This window comes from Achroia grisella, unplaced genomic scaffold, assembly GCF_030625045.1.
Source record: "Achroia grisella isolate CSIRO2021 unplaced genomic scaffold, CSIRO_AGI_Agris_v1 utg319, whole genome shotgun sequence".
Classification (NCBI taxonomy): domain Eukaryota; kingdom Metazoa; phylum Arthropoda; class Insecta; order Lepidoptera; family Pyralidae; genus Achroia; species Achroia grisella.
Window position 1 is genome coordinate 681,488 of NW_026712795.1, and position 20,821 is coordinate 702,308.

Here is a 20,821-nt window from a genome sequence, read left to right on the forward strand (position 1 = left end):
ATAAAAGATAGTAGAGTACTATCACATTGATTGAGAAGAATGATGGTAAAATATTATTAAATTGATTGACACAAATGATAATTGAACACTATTGAATTAAGTAAGAAATATAGTTGAACACTATCATATTGTTTAAGACTAAAGATAATAGAGTACAATCACATTGATTGAGACAAAAGATCACGATAATGGACATCCCGTTAACATGTAATACTCGTAGTACATTTCATGTATTGCCATTCTGGAGAACTAAAATTTTATGCATTTTATACTGTAGTTTTACTGCCTTATCTCACCGTACAACCAAACTATGGTTTCCAAATTAAACGGCTTGGTGGCAGAACAAGGTGAGACTGAGGTACCCAAACCGAAGATTTATTATAAAATCATTGAAATCCTATAAGAGTATATATTAATTTGCTAGTTACCAATCCTCACTATGGTCCCATTCTACCAGATGAGATAAAAACGGCGTGCCTTGTGATACCGGAAGTGGAACATGCGGATAGATGTTAGCTAGTTGCAAGTTCAAACCAGTTTCGTATAATCTGTAAAATGTAAATAAATAAGACATTAAGTAAAACTATTTTATATGTACATATAAAAAGTGCCTTTAAAAAAAATTAATAATACCGATCGGTCTGTCTTTGATGAATTAAAAAATAGGTTTAATAAAACGAAATTAATTTCAGAGTATCGTAAGAGTTTTAACATAATGTTTTCTCTTATTAGGGTAATTTCCTTATTTAGACTAATATTTATTATACTTCTGTTACATGAAAGTATTCTTTGGACAGTCTCATATAATTATTTCTAAATCATAGATTGCCGTAAGTTTTGGAACTTTACTTACTTTTTATTAATAATTTCCTAGTGACCTCATCCTAAAACCTATTATTTAATTTGCTATTTTAATTATGAAATATATATGTTACATAGGAGAGAGGGAAGGGGGGGGGGGGGGGGGGGGGGGGGGGGGGGGGTGTATGCATTTTAGAAAAGATAGTATTATTAATTATTTACAAAAGGTAGTATTAATTGAATAAATTCCTTCTTTTTTATACTACAACTGTGGTAAACAAGTTTTGAAACGTAATAATAATGAGAATAATGTTTTTTCGTGGCCTGAACGCGGTTTATTTATTGTTATTTGATTGCCATTAAAACGGACCATGTTATATTAATTTGTCATACAGTTTTAAAATAACTAATTACAGTACGAAAATACAAGTATGAGTACGATTTAAATGAAATAACACTATAATGTTAATTAAGAGATTTTTTGAAAACTCTTATCGTATTACAATTGTAATAGATTGATGATTGATGACCTCAGTGATCTAGCGGTTTAGCACACCGCTTTACTACCGATGGTCACGGCTTCGATTCCTAACACGACACCTTTATATTCATGACTATGATTGTTTGTAAATATCATAATCATAATCGGTTTGGATGTTTTCTATGCATATTATATATGTATTTATGTATGGTAAGTATTTGTATCAGTTATCTACACTCGCGAGCAACCAAATCGACTCAAGCATCAAAAAGGCCTGCAACGGGCCCCAAATTGACTGCAGGCCACCGGCAAGCTCGGCTACAATTTGCTCGCAGTCAATTTGAGTGTAGTACCCATAACACAAGTTCTGCTTACTTTTAGACTAGATGGCGCTGTGTGGAATATTATTATGTTGTGGATTATTATTCTTGATGAATATTATACATTTAATACTAAGGCATTTTATACTCACTTTCCAAGTGCTGTAAATAGCACTTGTACATTATCATCCGTATTGTTTTTGCTTAGTGATATATGATCGATGTTATTATTTAGAGACTGCTGCGATATAACTTGTAGTATATCATGTGGAACCATTTCAATGAAGATAGCGTCTTCTTGAATTAAGTGAGAATAGTTTTCGATGAAAACTGGATTCTGTAAATTAGTATTGTCTAATAAAGGTATTTATACAATATGCCATTAGGAAGCTTGAAATCTTTATATATTGTACAACAAAGTTAAAATATAAACAAATGATAAAATACTGGAATTCACTGCAGAAGAATTTAAGTAGACGAAATATTTTTTTATAAAATAATATAATCTTTTAATTAGTATTGCTTATTAGTTTTAGCAACCTAACAGTCTTTTTAATGCTATTATATTATTTTTAAACTTAATTTTAAATATGATATGATATTTTATCCTCTGCAATGGCAACACATGAGTGGTATCATGGGTGTAAGATGGCAATATGATGTCCGTAGTGTTACAGGCTGCCAGTTTGCCATTCCGAGTATATAAAAAACGAAAATAATCAACAAAATCATACCAGTATACTGTTGCTGTGGTATTCAGCAGAGGAATATTTTGAATTGATATTATTCCATTGAGATTCCGGGGTCGAAGTGGAGATCCAACGTTTTGAACGAGTTTTCGGTGAACGAATAACTTTATTCAGATACTTGCGTAGATTAGGGCCTGTAAATGTCACAGCATTGATAGTTCACTTCCACGGGGTTACCTTTTACCATCAGTTATTATAAAATTCCATTAATAAAATGTCATTTTTTTATTCTACTCATTCGCAACGCAAATTCATTACAACAAGAAAGCATGTTGAGTGTTGCTCTTTTAAATAAATGTTTATCAGCATCACATTTTTCAGATTTTATGTGAATACAAACTGCCAAATAGCAAAATTGACACTATTTACTATTAAATAAGCAACAATAACTAATTTCTGACGAGTAAACTATTAATTTTTTGAAGTATTTTGTATTATGAAATGTAACATATATATAAAGAAATATAATATATATAACCAGCATGAGCAATATATCGCGAGTGATACGCAATGTCGCAGCATATTTCCTTAGCATACAATTTCTGAGCTGAAACCTCTTCTATGAAGTTTGTTATGATATTAGACGGTCCTGACACGACGCTGTAGTTAGGGTTTATCCGATAAACCACGTCAATATCATCTGGACACGTTGGGTTAATCTGTCGAAATAGGAACTATAAGTGTCAGACAACATAATAGACTTTAAAGTTAACGTTCAATTTTCTAGAGTTAAACTTAGATTTAGCCTAAATATTCGCATGTATATCTCCCATAGGAATAGTCAGAGACAAAAGAACGGAAAAGGCCTCTCTTCATGTAACACATAACTTTTATTATTTAAGTGGTAGAGCATCCTGTATGACTACAAATGTTTTTACAACACTAATGGCAGCATTTACACGTACGCTCTTTCACGCTTTCACGCAAGAAAGAATGTGCATGTAGAGACAAAGAAAACAAGAAAGAACACGTGCATTCCCGTGTTCTTCATCGTGTGTAAAGCACACATTTGTAATAATTAATACTCATTGTAAAATGGCGGATATCTATAGAACAAAAATATGAACATAAAGTAATTGATAATTTATAAATCTAACGTATTTTCTAATAATAGTAGATTATAATAAAGCAGGCGGAATACAAATTAAAATTTTAAGAGAAAGTGTAATCACTCTCTAAAGAGTAAATCTAAAACATAAACAAAAGAATTCACGATTATGTACTTGTTTTCCCGCGCTAAATAGCACACGTTCTTGATCGCACGTGATAGAACGAATAAAGGAAGGCTCGTTTCAATCGTGAAATACACAGTATATACACAATATTCTATTCAAAATTCAAAAAATTCAAAAATCATTTATTCATGTAGGACATTTTAGCCGCTTATGAACGTCAAATTTTTACATTCTAATTTTATTACTATGGTATATCACATATTAGACCAGTTTATCACAATGTATATTTATATAGGTGTCTATGTCTAACATTAAATAATGTATAGGCGTCATTCAAGTAATCGTTTAGTGAGTAATAGGCTTTGCTCAGTAAATATGACGTTATTCCACACGATCATCCTCATTTCTCCTATCTATATTGAAATGGTGACAATTAACATGAATAGTTTATTAATTTGCTTACCATTTCGTAACCAATGCCAATAGCAGCCATAGATCCTTTTATGAGGTTAGCTTCAGTTAGTGCGAGTCCTTGGCTATAAGCTGCTAAGATTGTCTCCTCTGCTGTAAGACAGCCGTCTGTATATGCACATCCCAACTCACCGACGCCAAATCCTATAACATATTTTATATGTTAATTTGTGGCTTTGGTGTCCTAGTGGTTTAGCACACTGCCATAATTCCGATAGTCGCGGGTTCCTTGCAAGGTACAAACATTTGTATTCATTAGTATGATTTTTTGTATTAGTAATTATATTTACAAATACAGTATCTCAATGTACAAAATGTATGCCATAGCCAGTATTTTATCTCTATATGATATAAATATTAATTTAAAAACTTACCAATGACAAAGTCAGGTTCGACACCAATGGCTTTTAAAACATCAGTGAGACCAATCTGAAATGCTGTGACTCTAATAAATGAGTTTAGGATATTATAAGCAGCAGTATTTAGTTCTGTAATTATATTTTTAAAGTTGATGCCTTTTGGTACTAATGCGTTGTGACATCTAGAAATATAAAAAATGAATATAAATTAATAAATTGAAATTAAAATAACAATTAAGTTGGTAACGCTATTACGTTCAGTGTGAACTGAATAATAAGTGTGTGATAGCTTGTTGTCTTATTTAACAGAAATAGATTCCGTCTAAGGAGTGTTCCGTACCGAGTGTATCTCCTCAAATTCATTTCTCCTTACAGTCGCCATTTTCTTCAAGTCTTTCACGTATAGTACTGCGAGCTGCATAGATCTATTGTGCTCACCCTATTTCAACGTTGGCTACCAATCCGTCAGGGACAAGAATTGAAGGATAATCTTAGGGCCGCATTACTCCACCACAATTGTTTCAAAAAGAAATTGTGGGAATTTGGAATTTGGAATGAAATTTTGTTAATTCCAGTAGCGCATTGGGGACAAACGAACTTGCTTTTCACCCAATGATAAGTAATTATCGCCGCCCATGAGCCGGCCTTTTAAGTAGGAATAAGCTTAAAAGTTTTAATATCGTATTGGATCAGAAATACCATTGCTGGAAGGTGATTCCACAATATGGTTGTACGTGGCAAAAATATTCTGGAAAAACGCACGGACCGCCACTCATCCAGATGATCAGGAGGAGGAAAATAGGCTGTCTCTTAATTGAAACAATTAGTAAATAATAAGATGGCTTTACCTCTCTATAGCAGCAGAGAATATTGGGATCCTAAGGAGTTGTTGCATCATGACTTTCCACTTCGAACTTACATCTGAGTACACGAAGCAGATGGGCCGTTTATTACCATTAAACTCTTGTATGCTACGAGATAGTAGTATGCTTTTGGTGGGTGTTGATCCTAGAAGTAAGTCAGGTTACACTGAATTTCAATTTCCATCAATTATCTAAATTTTTATCGGGTCCTAATCATAATTGTATGGTCAATATAGGTATTTAGCTCAATCGACGTAAGACTTGGTTAACAATATAAATAATATGTGTAATAAAACATACGAAAGTTTCCAAAAAATCCATTAAATATCATTATTTTTAATATAATTCGTATGGCAAACATGTTGACGGCTCACCTGATGGTATGAGATAATCATCGCTTATAAACATGAATAGCACTACGGACATCACGTTTTTGACACCCGCGATACCACTCATAAGTGGTATCACGGATATTTAATGATGACGTGATATCCGTAGTACTGTTCATGTATAATGCCAGCTTCTTTGCCATTCCCATTACATACAAAAAGTAAATGCTCACCTAATAACACGAATCCTCTATATTTGTGACTATGAATATCCTTATTATGTACAGCGTGTAATAGTTTGATTTCATCCACATCCACTGGCTTGTACTGCAGATGGTCAAGTATTCTGGCCACAGATGACTCGGTACGTCCGGATACGCACACTAAGCGAGGTAAGTCATCTTCTGGAAGGCCGTTGTTGACCTGGCGAGTTTTAACAAATAATAGTATATTTAATAATGATGATTTTATTACGTGATATAAGGGCAGTGGCTTGATCAACGTGAGGAAGGAAAGCGTTGGACTGAGGAACTTGGAGTCTATTGGTGGAGGTAGTGAAATAGCAATTAACAAGAATAACATTAACTTAACAGTATAAAGGTTATAAATAAAATCAATCAATATGTAAAGTAAATACTTACAACCTTTTTTGTGTACATAAATAGAAAATACCTGGAAATTCGAAGAATCTTATCGAACCTGGGACTATTGGCAGTCATGCGATGTTGAACCGTTGGATCTCCAAGGCTAATATATATATATATGACTTTAACAAAAATGAGCAGCATTACAGACATCACATTATCCTATGACACCCGTAATACCACTCATGCCATTCAGGATTAAGATGTCATACCTTTTATCCTCTAATTTCAAAATTACTTACTTTTTCTCGAGCCACGTTTTTCAAAAGTGCATGAGCGTTCGCTCCACCAAAACCGGTGTTCTTAATTCCAACCAACCCCCTGTTCCAGGGTTGCTTTTCCGTTACAATCCGTATACGACCATTAACAAATGAAGGAATGTCTTCACGAGGAGTCTTGAAATGTAGATTTGGTGGAATGAAACCAGTATTGTATGCGATACATATCTAGAATAAAGATATAAATAATAATAATCCAGGACAATTGACTGACCCACCTGCGCTAACGGTTTGCGCTGGCAGAGCACTAATAGAGGATGATAGGATGAGGTCAGGTCAGTTAGCACATTATGAGAAATTTACCAGAAATGTATCACGATGGTTTACAAGGGCAATCGAGTCAAGTCGACTAATAAATATACCATCAATAGCAATTTGAGTTAGTAAATCACTACACGACGACTAAAACGTCACCACGTTCTCAAACTTTCTGTTCAATTATATTGGAAATTTACCTTAGCAATAGAACAAATTCCGCTAACACTTTCAGTATGACCTATGTTGCTCTTGATAGACCCGGCATATATTGGTTCCGTACGCCCGGTGCAGAATATTTCATCAATTGTGATCGCCTCTTCCAAATCACCAACACGTGTTCCTGAAGACAAAAATGTAAAATATTTTGATGCTGTAAAATATTTAAAGTGTTTATTTACAGATTTTACATTTGCAGTTGATTCAAAGCCTGTAGTGAGCCAAGACATTGTACCAGCATGTACTTATAATATTTCATTCATCAAATTTTTTAAAGAGAGATGAAATAAATTTATATATTTTACAATCAATTATTATTATCATCAGCCTACTGCTGTCCAATGCTGAATATAGGCCATTGTAAAATCAATGCGGACTGGTTTTGCATTGAATTTAAGTTTTGTAGAGATGTAAAGAAATGAACGGATGCCGAGTGTTGGCAAAAATAATAATAGCCTTCGGGCACTACGAAACTAAGAGCAGCGAAATATACGAAACGATGTTGAGGCTCGACAAAAAAATTGATTGGAAGTATTAGTTGTATAGTATCCAAAACACCAGCTCTGCTTAACTTGGAATCAGATGGCGCTGAATTTAGTATTGTAAATATAAACGTACCACCACTATGAGCTTCTACGTATTCCAATGTAGAAGGCACGATAGAGCATTCCTCATAGAATTCTCTTAGCAGAATATTCTGCCCTTCAGCGGCTGGATACATAATCCCATTATCTTTGAATCCATCACAATTTGTCTTCACATGTACTAATTGAGCGTGGACCCTATAGACATAAGAATAATAGCAGCAAAAGTTGTGAAAATAAAGCATACAAATAACGCGATATGACCGTCTTTTGTTTATGTTCTTTATAATTTACTTCTACCGCAATAAAGAGTAAATAAATAAATAACTTGGTCAGTGTGACTCGTAATTCTATATATACTTATAATACTGTATAATTTCGAGAACTAATATTAAAAAAAAATGTTATTGCAATAAAAAACAAGCGATACACACTATGAGCTTGTTTTTTCTCCGAAATGCTGTTCGAATTGACATGAATAGTATTACGGAGATCACGCTATCACCTGACACTATTGACACCACTCATGTATTGTCATTCCACAGGTCTAAGATACCATGCCTCTGATCTTATAATCTTATAGTCATTGTTGTTAATCTAAGTGGGGTAGTTAGAGGGCATTTTCAATTATCGACGTCGTGGTGAAGGCAATACTTTACCTGGTCAATATTTTAGGATCAGATTAGGAGGTGATTCTACTGCTGTCTCTCGGATTAGTTTTGTTTTGATATCAATGTTTCTATTATCAGATGCTCAGTTAAAAATATAAATTCACTAAGTTTTTTTTATGCGGACTATTTTTGAAGTAACAACCTTTAAGCTTTTAAGCAAGGTCGTGGGAGTAAACTATGCTAAGGCTATCTTGGCCTCAAATTTCATTATGATACTTTCAACTATTTAATAGTAAAAGGTAACAAAGGGACAGGCAAGCAATTAAGCATATAATTTATGGTATTAATATTAAAGAAGAAGTATATGGACTAAAAGAAATGAAGTTAATATTAAATAGATATAGTACCTTCTAGAGTCCCTTGCTTTTTGCAAAAAGCACACGGTGACAGCTTCAGAGCGAACATAGCCATTGGCGGAATTATCAAAACTTTTGCAACGACTATCAGGAGACAACAAACCGATTCTGTAATCGAGAATCAACATATAAAAAAGGTTAGTTATATAAATATACGCTAAGCTTTACTACCCGGTCGTTCCATTCACGCACCCAATCCTATAAATTCAATTATAGTCATGAGTACTAACATTTGTATTCATGACTATGAATATTTGTATTGGTTTTAATATTTCCTATGTATATACATAATGTATGACATTATCATCTGCTTCTTCCTTATCACTTTTATTTGGTGTCGGCTTAATATGTTTTTCTTTTCCATTCATCTCTGTTCGCAGTCATTGACCCCTGTCAATAACGAGATGACGTTCTTATCATATCATCTTTCACAGAGTCCATCCATCTCTTTTTCATACTTCATCTAATGTATTCATTCTTTTATGTATATTATGTGTGTCTTTACCAAAAATGTATCTATTATTATAATTATAATTCATACAGCAATACATAAATATATATATATATTACCTAGCGATCTGGTGCATCATATGAGGATGAAGACATAAATTAGATCCACCAACAATAGCAGCATGACATTGTCCATTTCGAATAGCTGCAAATGCATGGTCTAGTGCATAAAAGGAACTTGAACAAGCTGAATCCATGTTGTAAGCAGGACCTTGAACCTTGAGCCACCGTGAGATACGGTGAGCAAACATAGCTTTGGAACTCCTGTGGAAGATGAAAAATTAATTGTCGAGATACCCATATCTCTATTATAATAGATAAACGGGATACTGGGATGAATTTTGCAGGAGACAAAACTTTTATTTAATAGTCAACAAGATATATATTTTTTTAATAAATCAATTAATTTTTCTCCCTTAGTCGGCTTACTTTGGCGGGTTATGGGAGTCAGCAACTCGACATAGCAAATTTTATCTTCGTCGTCTTGCGGGTAATTCAGATCTTATTTAGTTGTCAACCTTGCTTTGTAAAATGTGTTTGTTTATGTGGGGTTCTGTTGTAGGGTGCAAATTAGTACTGCAATTACAAAATATGTACATGCTTGTCATCTTAGTCCGTAAATAACAACGCCATAAGTAGTTCCACGAGCCGCATACCATTAGATTTTAAACAAATGTTTCAAGTATTTTAAAATAGTGTGTGAATAGAATCTGCATAATAGCAATGTTGCCTTAAGTAAATAATTAGTTACTTGAGTAACAAAATAAATTAGTCATAGTTATCAGAGCAGACCAGTCCCTACAAGCAGCACCTGTTCATAGATATAGTTGAGCCAGCCATCATCGTGCTCTACTATATAAAAGGTCTTGCACTACCTGTCTGAACATTGAAGTAACCAGTAAATTGAACCATCAACAAATTTTTCTTATTTATTTCATGCAACTTAATGACCAGAGTAATATATATACATATAAATCCACTAACTCTATATAACTTACCCAATAACACCGTAATTGTTGACATGCATTCTGTTGTAGAGCAAACTCGTTTGAGCTTCAGAGACACAAACACCAATAAACACTCCTGTCTTTGTGTTTTCCAGCTCTTTGGGGTTCATACCTAATAATTTAGATTCAATTATAAATATATCGTGTTATGAGGAAAGAAAATTGAAGGTTTTAAAACATGGTGAAATAATAGAAAAGATAACGTGTAAAATATAAGGTAAATAGGTCTTAGATAAACTATTTTGTATCATTATTGAAAAGAAATAAATAAATAAAAATAAAAGAGAAACAAAGGGATACACATACACAAAGAACTAATGAACTTTATAATTGAAGGTAAAGTAGATAAAAAGGGAGCGAAAGACCGAGATACAGTTATAACAGGGAGATTTAAGGAGAAAATTGTGTCAAGATTTAAAGAGAATTTCTGAAAAATAAGGCGCAATAGCTACTTTCAGAAAGGCAAGAGCAAAGCTTCTAAATTGTGAATCAATAAGTTAACATTTGATAATGGACAATCAACGCAATATGTAGTACCTGAACAATAGGCGCTTTGTGTGAAATTAAATCCCGCAACCTTCATTCGACAGACAAATTCTTAATCTTTGCAATACTGTTATTATTATTACTGTGGTGATTAATGAGTTAACTATAACTGATTTGAAACAAAAGGGTACTGCACTAAATGCACAGAATAAAAATTCTATTACCATAATAGATTCTGTGACATCGTAATAATAATTAAAACATTACATTCCTTGCCATCAGGCATTAAGTCCGCATTTATACAATTTTGTGTGCAAAAGAATAAATAAATAAAGTCCTCAAACTACATATATTATAAAATAATAATGCAGATCAGATTATATTGTTATATCCTTACGCTGTACCACGTATAGAGTGTGGGGTAGAAGATAGTATATAACATATACTCACTATCCTTAATATGTGTATTTTCCATTATCATTTTCGATTAAGTAAACAATTAGCTCATTTGTAAATTTTAAAGCAGCAGCTAAAATAGTTTAGAAAGATAGGTACATCGAATATTTGTCTAACCTATTTTAGCTGCCTAGCAGCGCTAATAATAATAAGCAGCTTGCTTTTTAAGGTGTATTTCGGTTATAGACTGAGACTGAGAAGTGTAATTAAGGATAAAAGGAATGACATTTTAGCCCACTGGAATTGCCACGATATAAGTAGCCACGGGTCTTCATATTTTGTCAATCTGCCAATTTTTTTGAAGATATTATTTTCATTAGCATCATCATCTGCTTTTTCTTTATCCTATTTTTTAGAAGTCGGCATAATATGTTTTACTCTTTCATTCTTCCCTATTCGCGTCATCTTGTTATTACTCTCTTTCTCAGGACATCATCTTTTATTGTTTAATTAACCGAAAAAAATGTTTGTATTCGGCACTATTGTAAGAACCACTGTATTTAGGGGCCTCATTGTATTATGCCCCAGGATTAGTGGCGCCATCTTTCTCACATTGTCTTTCTGAAATAAATGTGGTGGCGCACCGGCGGTTGGTAGATAGAAAAGACCTTCTGAAGAAATACTCGATGTAGAACTTACGTGAGTTGAACAAGTAACCACCAATAAGCAGGCTAATTACATCAAAACACTTACCAGCGTCGAAAATAGCTTCATACGCCTTTTCTAGAAGAATCCTGGCCATTGGGTCCATAGCGTGCGCTTCTTTGTAATTGACTTTAAAGAAGGATGCATCAAATTTGTTCAATTTGTTTATCTTTCCACTACAATGGGGTACATCAGTGTTGGCGTACTCCCATCGTCTGTCATCATCCGATATCATATCTACCTGAAGTAGAAGATTATTCTCGGTCAGTCATATAAAACTAAAAATCAGGAATGTTACGTGCACCATAATAATAATATTTTATTCAATTCATAAAGCGCAATCTAGATCCAAGCTTAGGAGAGTTTGTGTTATGGGTACTAGACAATTGATATAAGTACTTAAAAACTTTTTTTTTATATACATATTATATATAAAGAACATCCAAACCGATACAAACAATCATAGTCATGAACCCGCGACCATTAAGAGTAGGGCGATGTCCTATACAGCTAGACTTCTGCCAAACTGAAGAGGAAACGCCGCTTCACATCCTATGTGGTTGTAGCCCACTCGTGCATGAACGAAATATCTCCTTTGGAAAGTTTACACTCTTTCCCGAGGAGATAAAAACGATCGCTCCTAAGAATATCCTTCAATTCTTGTCCCTGACGGGTCTAGGTAGCGAACTTTGAAAAGGGCGAGCACAATAGATCTATGTAGGTCGCAGTGCTACAGGTGCTACACATCTGACAATAGCCCAAACAACCCAATAAAAAAAAAATACAACTAGACCACCAAAACCGTCATTATGTCATAGTGCTGATCACATATGCTATACATACATGTATATATGCACAAAAATTACATAGTTATGAGCACCCGAGCAATATTAAGGCTACAATTTAATAAAGAAGAGTACTATACATATATACCTAGTTAAACAGATATATTGAATAGCATGGAGGGTGGACTCACAGCCCACTATGAGTTATAGATCGTTTTGTCTTCTACATTACTTTAAAGTTTTATTGGTTTTTATGTGAGACAAATAAAGATGTTATTATTATTATTTTTTTTTCCAAAAATTCTCATCTCCCCTCTTAAGGAGAGGAGATGGCAACATACCCCCGGTAGAAGCACAGTCGGTCGGGGTTCAGGGCCCCAGGGAGAGAAACCGGCGTACAATGCGGGCAGAATCTAACAGCACCGCTTTCTGCATCTTTCCCGGGAGTGAGCCGCCCCGGAATCCCAACCGTCTGAGATGTTGTTCCAGACTGGTTGGGATAAGACCGTTCACCGACATAACGATTGGAATGATTTATTATTATTATTATTAATATATACAGAGGTAAGGTATTTACCTTGTTAAATAGATTTTCCTGCAGTTCTATGACGGAGGCGGAGTCTGGAAAACTACCAGATATGCCGGTAATGTAGACCTCTTCACCAGTAGGTGGGTGTGATAGCCGATAACCAGATGAAAAGTCCTTATTATTTGATGACATCTGTATAAAAGAATATAACAATAATAACATTCCCAAATATTTTTCATTTAGTTCCAAACTAAGTAGAGTTTCTATTTTGATACCACAAACAATTGGTATAAATACTAAAATAGATTTTCTTTAAATACATAAGTTTATACTTAGAAAAATTATACACAAACAAACAATCATACTCGTGAAAAAAAATGTTTAAGTATCATTCGAGAAATCAAACCCACGATCATTGGCGCCAATTCTAAGTAGGAGGGAGTTTAATGCCATCTCGCGTATTAATATTTGGTTGGATATCAGTATTTCAGTCATTATTGCATTCGACCATATTGGAGGGAACACATTGACCCGGCCTAATGAAATTGATACAGAATACTAAATTTTAATAAGCAAAGAGAACACTATAAAAATGGAACAAATGCATTCGCTTTTGAATTTGTGAAAAACAAACAAATGATACTCGATTTTTTTTACAACCAGCCAGTACGTCCTCTAGATCAAAATAGTTTACATAAGTATTACCTACTTGGTAAGAAATTATATAATAATTGATTAATAATTTGAAAATGATGAATGATGATGATAATAATTTGAAAAAGTATGTGTTGCTTAGACTTTTTTGATGAATATATTAGTGGTTAAATATCAATAGTTGATCATATCGTTGAAATTACTTCCATAAAAATTCATATCAATATGTTCAAAGCACAATAATGTTATATCAAGACTATAAACCTGTATAATGCAGATTAAGAAATCTAGTTTCAAATATGGAACGTTCCCAATATACATTTTATTAAGTAATTAAAAACGTACTTACTTTTATTTTTCCGTAGCATTATTCCTGTTACTTTGACAAAGGAAAAAAAACTAATCTAGTTTTAAATATGGAACGTTCTAATTTGTGGTACTTAATAAATAATAAAAAAAATACTTGTATTTAATTTTTAGTAGCACAGTTACTGTTACAATGACAAAGAAAGAAAAAAATAGCTTAATTAAAATATGGAACATTCCGAATTTGAAAATATATTAAATTAAATTTACTTACATTTATTTTTTAGTGGCATAATTCATATTACATTGACAAACTAAAAAAAGAACAAATTTAGTTTTAAATATGGAACGTTCAGATTTTAAATCTTACTGAATGTTAAAAATGTACTCATATTAAATTTTTAATGGCACGATACTATTTATTACAATAAACTTTATATATGACTTATTATCATCAAGGAAAAATCTAGTTAAAAATATGGAACATTCCGAATTTGAAATATCTTAAATTAAATTTACTTACATTTATTTTTTAGTGGCACAATTTCTATTACACTGACAAACTGAATCTGTTGTAAGCTCTGATCAAGGAATTGCTAGCTTTTATGGTTGTGTCCAACGCCTAGTCCACCCAATTGGGCAATGATCCTGCAAATTTTAATGCACACTAGTAGGTAAATAATTTAGAATTAAAGTGTATACAGGCTGTTCAGATTTTGTGCTCTATTATTATTTTTAATTGTGTCATATATATTTTAATAAAAATACCTAACATAAATACGAAAGTGTGTCTGTGTTTCTGTTTATTACGTTTTTATGACTAAACGAAAATAATGTTAGAATTAAAAATAAATTATGTATCTAGGATAAACGTAGACTATATTAATTTCAAGACAAGTAGCAGATTACGGGTAATTGCTAGAAGAATAACATTTCATTACAGTCTAATTAATTTACTAAAATATTTATAAAAAAAATTACTGCTTTCTATTAAATAAAAGATAGCCATTGTTCATCTTTAATTCAAATGTCGTTTCATCGGTAAACCGCTTTATCATAAATGATATATAATGTAACGATTTATCATTAATTTTATAATCAAACAAATATACTTTGAAATTATATAAGATCTTATATATAAAATTCTCGTGTCACAGTTTTCGTTCCCATACTCCTCCAAAATGGCTTAACCATTTCTCATGAATTTTGTGAGCGTATTGAGTAGGTCTGAGAATCGGCCAACATCTATTTTCATCCCCCTAAATGTTAGGGTAGTCCACCCCTAATTTTTTTTTATTATAAGGTAAAACAACGTTTGCCGGGACACCTAGTAATATATAAAATTCTCGTATCACAATGTTAGTTACCATACTCCTTTGAAACGGCTTGACCGATTATTATGAAATTTTATTAGCATATTCAGTAGTTCTGAGAATCGGCTACTATCTATTTTTCATACCCCTAAGTGAAAAGGGTTGTCCACCCCTAACATTATATTTATATTTTTTGGGCAAAATTTTTTATGTATAAATTTTTATTATGTGTGTTTAAAAAATACATACAACCTTAATGAACATTTAGAGTTGTATGTATTTTTTCTATCACTAACCCCTATTTTTTTATAGCATTATTAATTTATATGGCAAAACAAAGTTTGCCGGGACAGCCAGTAACATATAAATTTATCGCTCGTTATTTAAATACAACCTGTATAACAACAAAAAACACATTTTTCAGTGTCTATGAATTTGCAATGCTAATTTGTTTCAACTCTACCAATAGTTTTATTCAATCGGTTAAAAAAATGTATTTTCATTTGTATGTGACATTGTTTCCATATTACGCAGTTGATTATTTATTACTAAGTAGACTAATTCATATTTATATATATAATTTGGATATTTAATATATATATATGTATAAATTAGTAAGTTACGATGTATGTATGTTTGTAAACTCTCCAAAATGCCGCTTACTAATTTCTCAGTTTACCTTATTGTTTATTAGTAGTAAGGGAAGAAGGGTGAATGGTGTTCACTTAAGGAAAACATGGAGTTTGCGCCGAAACGTTATAGTATTTAATTTTACCTATACTTTCCTTACGCATCGATAGTTCTACTAATACTCTATTTCACTCACACGCAGTCGCGCATCTTGTTCATACATTTTTCAACTACCTATATAATAGAAACATAAGCGCGTGTTTTAATTTACATATTTATTTATTTTTATTTATTTATTTACTTCAGGCTACATGGCATATTATAAATACCTTATAGACTAACATACATAAGAAATAATAATCAAATATGTAAAATAAAATTGTCTCTATGGTCACGGCACTGACGACGGCAATCTGCCACGGTAGCGCCGATAGACCACCTCCTTCGGCCAGTAGTCCTCCTTCATGAAGGTGGGCAGCATATTGGTGGGGACCAGGGCCACGAACGCTTTGAAGCTCGCGTTGTGGCTCGATTCCAACTGCGTCACCCTCAATGTCAGGTTGCTTTTAGTCCGGATGTAGTCAACAATGTCCTGTTCCTTGGTAGCGTAGTGTAGGCGGGATAGGTACATTGCCGTGGTCGGTGTTGCGGCACGTAACAAGAAGTTGGGCCCTGTCAGTGCTGTGCCACAATGGTTTCGATTGACCCTCTTTGTGCGCCTCTTCTTTTGTACCGTGACAAAACCATCATCGTCACGGTTAGCAGACTTTGTACACATAGGGGTCATTTTCAGAGTCACTTTAGGCTCATTTCGCTGAGCAGTTGGTTTTTTAGCGGCGACGGTGGCAAAATCCTGGCGCTTTAATAGCACCGCGGACTTTGCTGGTGCTGCTTCCACTTGCAGCGGTGCGGGCGCTCGCGGTGTGCGAGCAGGGGGCGCGGGACGAGGAACGACGTCGGCTCTCGGCGTCACCGCATCGGTCGTAGGTGAAAACGCTGACTCGATAGTCGCGGCGGACTCATCGAGGCATGCTCCACGACGCGTGTTTACATTTCTAGCGTCATCAGATGACCTAGATAATTTTCGTGAATAGCTGTCTCACTCAGACATACTAATCCCATATATGTCCTTCCTTGTCCTACTTCCTGAAATCATGCAAGATGTCAAAGGACAAGAAGAAATAGAAAGAAGAGTTTCGCCCAGTTAGTTCAAGTTCAAGTTCACCTCCGGCCGTCATCGCTAACGCTGCTCAATTTCTATCCGCCTGTCCAAAACTATTATATAGTAAAAAACGCATAAAGTGAGAATAAATCAATAAAGTATTGTGTTTGTTGATCAAGAATTTTTAAGAAAAACATTATATAATATTAATCTTAGTGAATAGAAAAGAAAACCAGCGCCGAGAATCATCGGGAGTCATCGGAATCACTGTCATCGTCGCAAAGGTGCTCTTTATCTGCTCTATCTGAAGATTTTCATGTGAATTTTTCTTTTAAGATTTTTGTATCATGTTTTTTTTTCCTTGTTTTGGATAAACTTTTTTTAATCATAGTTTTAGCAGATTGAAGGTCTTTTTCGGTCTAACAACTTTAGCGGCGATCCTTTGACGTTTCCTTAGCATATATACAACAATAAAAAAAATAAGTCACAATAAGTTGTAATTAATTAGAAATAAAAAATTAAACATATGTAATTGTTAAAAATTGATTGCATTACCATAAAATAGAATAGTTTTATTATCAGAAAAATATACTAAATAGTTAAATCAGCATTAAAATTTTAGACTTACCGCCATAAAACACTTGTGCAAAAATTAGATCAGTGTGGCCGTAAACGAAAATCCGCACTTCATGATCACACAACGCGAGCTGACTGTCTGTTTGCATTGCTGTCTTTTAGAGGAATAGAATAGAATAGAAAATCATTTATTCAAATAAACTTACATTGAAGCACTTTTGAATAGTCATAACATTTTTTAATCTACCGCTCATTCGGAAAGCTGTCTCATCACAAGAAGAACGAGAAAGAAACTTGCGTGTTGTTCTTTTAAATAATTTTATTATTACTTTACATTTTTAAGTTTAAGTGTGTGAATACAAACCACCAATTAGCACTAATTCAATTAAATACTCAAATAGAAAAAGTATTGAATATATAACCAACTGGTTAAACAATTAATAAGAGGAAATCAGTCATAGTGATTAGAGCAGACCAGTCCCTACAAGCAGCACCCGTTCACGAGTATGACGGATGAGCCAGCCATCACTGCGCTCGACCATATTTTAGGGAGAGAGAGGCTACCTATCCTCGTGCTTTAAGCAACGTGGTGCATGGCGTGTTGCTACATTCCATTTTGATAGAGTTACAGGGGTGAGCGCCATTACCCGGTGAGCGCTATTCCCCCTCGCTCCCCTAACAGCCTTGGTGGTCTAGTGGTTTAGCACACCGCCTTACTTCCGATAGTCGCGGGTTTGATTCCTCGCACGGCCCAAACATTTTTGTTCATGACTATGATTGTTTGCATCGGTCTGGGTGTATTTGGTGTGTGTATTTAATTTTTTTTCAATAACCTAAAATCAAGAACCTTAAAAATATAATATAATAACTAAAAGTTATTATATTATATTTTTAAGGTTCTTGATTTTAGGTTCTTTATTGTATAATTAGTTATGTATATATAGTACTAAGTTATGTATATAAATATCACTAAAATTAAAAAAAAAACCAATATATATACGTATTTGTATCTAGTACCATAACACAAGCTTAACTTGGGTTTAGATGGCACTATGTGTATTGTCCTCAGATTATAGATTATATCTTAGGTGTTAAATAATAGTAATGTAGGCTAATAATCTCGTTGTTAGCAAAATTCTATGTCAAGTTGACCTCCACTCGGTTCCCTGGAAACCATCATGATAAATACCTAGTGAATATATCATAATAGGCTAACTGATCTGACCTCGTGTTCATCTTATCATCCTTCAATAGTGTCCCTCCAGCGTAAACTATTACAATATCCAATTGTAATTAATTTGAATATCTAAAAAAAATTAACTAGCTTTTTTAATTGAATATAATTCATATAATAAAATATTTAATTTATTATATTAAATACTAAATAATAAAGCGCCATCTAGTCCTAACGTAATATTAATATGCATTAGAGTAAAAATTTATTTGAATTAAATAAATTTATCTGAATTATTGTTTCACAGTTTTCAGGGCGTAAATTTAAAGTTCTTTATTTAACAAGGTTATGCCCCATCTGATGGTAAACGGTAACCGTCAATAACAAACATGAACAGCGCTACACATATCACATTATCATGTGATTACCCGTGATACTATATCCTGAGGAGATAAAAACCATCGGTCCTAAGAATATCATTCAATTCTTGTCCCTCAAAGGGTCTAGCTAGCGAACTTTGAATAAGGGCGAGCACAATAAATTTATACAGATCGCACTATGACAGGTCTTAGCACCTTACAATAGCTTACTCATGCATTCCCATTCCAAAAAACTAAGATATCTTACCTCATTATGTAATTTCATAGAAACACTTAGATAAACACAAACAATTACTCATGAATACATATTGCGTAGAATCGAACCTGCGGCTATGTAAGTAATGGAACGGGCTAAATCACTAAACCTGGGTGGTTCCTACCATCTACGTAATTAGAATACGTGTTAAATTGTGAAGATGATTATATTTTAATTTGTCTTTTATGTGTTGTCTATGGACACCCGTAATCTAAGCAAAAAACATAAACAAAGCGTCATCAGATTTCACAAATGATCCAGGAAATTGATTTGATTGGAATACCTAATTAATGATAATGGAAACACATTAAATAGTAAATAGGGTTAGCTAGCTGTAACCTTGAATTAGTATATAAGTATGTGTATGTATGTAATTCATAAACTGTTATATTCATAAATTATTATTAATACTCCTGCATATTGTAAAAACATTTATCTAATAGATAAATTTACCATTTATTAAATGCTAACTTAAAGGGCTTCATAGGTAGTTTTTTATATTTTGGTATATTATAATCAACAACAATTTTTTTCATAAAAAATTGTTACGTAATGATGGCAAAACTATATAAGTGTAATTGTGTATCATTAGTTACAATGAAAGAATTTATCTAACAGGCTATGGTAAATTTAAATAAATCTGTTCAGCCATTTTGTCGTGAACAGCTCCGACAATCTTTCGAATGTATATGTGTAAGTATATGTTAAATAGGTACATACTATATATTATTGTAGAATGAGTCAGCCCTACACTATATACTAATAATATAATTTAATTATATATTAACTATAGTATGAATGAGTCACACATTAAACTTTAGTATTACTTAATAAAAAGTTTCGTTTCTCCATTGCTATATTGGACACCGTTGTTTTTTTACCCGACACGAAAAATTGAAGAGATTTTTATTTCAGGTTTTGTTTTTTAATATCCATTACAATTACATATCGCCAGTTTTTTTTAATAGACTCCAAAGAAGGAGGAGATATTTTTTTTATATCCATAACAATTCAGATATTGCATTCTAGGCCAAACTCCAAACTAAACTAAGTCTAGTAAATTACAATGTTTAGAAATATGTATTTTAAATGTACTATTTATAAATAGTGTATGTATTATACTACTGAAAACAAATATTTGATTTATGGAAGAAATTAACCCATGAACCTTCGGACGTAAGCCAGTGTACTAAACCGATAGACCCCCGTCATTATGGTCAATCCAACTTCATATGTCACGAAATAATACAAATTTCCTTATGTACCTACGTTAACAGTGAATAGACATTATTATTATCTACATATGTACAGTAGACTAAAAAGTAATTTTCAGTAACAATAATAAAACAAAATACTGCAACTTTATATTTCATGAAATAATACAGAATTCCTTATGT

The 20,821-nt window shown here is 33.1% G+C and overlaps 1 protein-coding gene across 1 annotated transcript in view; it reads right to left on the bottom strand.

The window, feature by feature from the left end:
- The window catches only part of LOC131843567 (fatty acid synthase-like), a 36,251-nt gene extending 16,831 nt beyond the window's left edge, over nt 1-19,420 (bottom strand). Inside the window, exons 1-18 of the mRNA XM_059192240.1 lie at nt 19,416-19,420; nt 16,610-16,949; nt 13,022-13,165; nt 11,708-11,900; nt 10,064-10,184; nt 9,126-9,329; nt 8,547-8,663; nt 7,563-7,726; nt 6,926-7,068; nt 6,435-6,638; nt 5,782-5,971; nt 5,205-5,364; nt 4,372-4,538; nt 3,990-4,141; nt 2,830-3,010; nt 2,337-2,485; nt 1,755-1,939; nt 429-548 (exon numbers count right to left, since the gene is read on the bottom strand). Of these exons, the coding sequence (XP_059048223.1) occupies nt 429-548; nt 1,755-1,939; nt 2,337-2,485; nt 2,830-3,010; nt 3,990-4,141; nt 4,372-4,538; nt 5,205-5,364; nt 5,782-5,971; nt 6,435-6,638; nt 6,926-7,068; nt 7,563-7,726; nt 8,547-8,663; nt 9,126-9,329; nt 10,064-10,184; nt 11,708-11,900; nt 13,022-13,165; nt 16,610-16,949; nt 19,416-19,420 (2,939 nt within the window). The remainder of the gene's footprint in view (nt 1-428; nt 549-1,754; nt 1,940-2,336; nt 2,486-2,829; nt 3,011-3,989; nt 4,142-4,371; nt 4,539-5,204; nt 5,365-5,781; nt 5,972-6,434; nt 6,639-6,925; nt 7,069-7,562; nt 7,727-8,546; nt 8,664-9,125; nt 9,330-10,063; nt 10,185-11,707; nt 11,901-13,021; nt 13,166-16,609; nt 16,950-19,415) is intronic.
- Nucleotides 19,421-20,821: the final 1,401 nt, after the last annotated feature.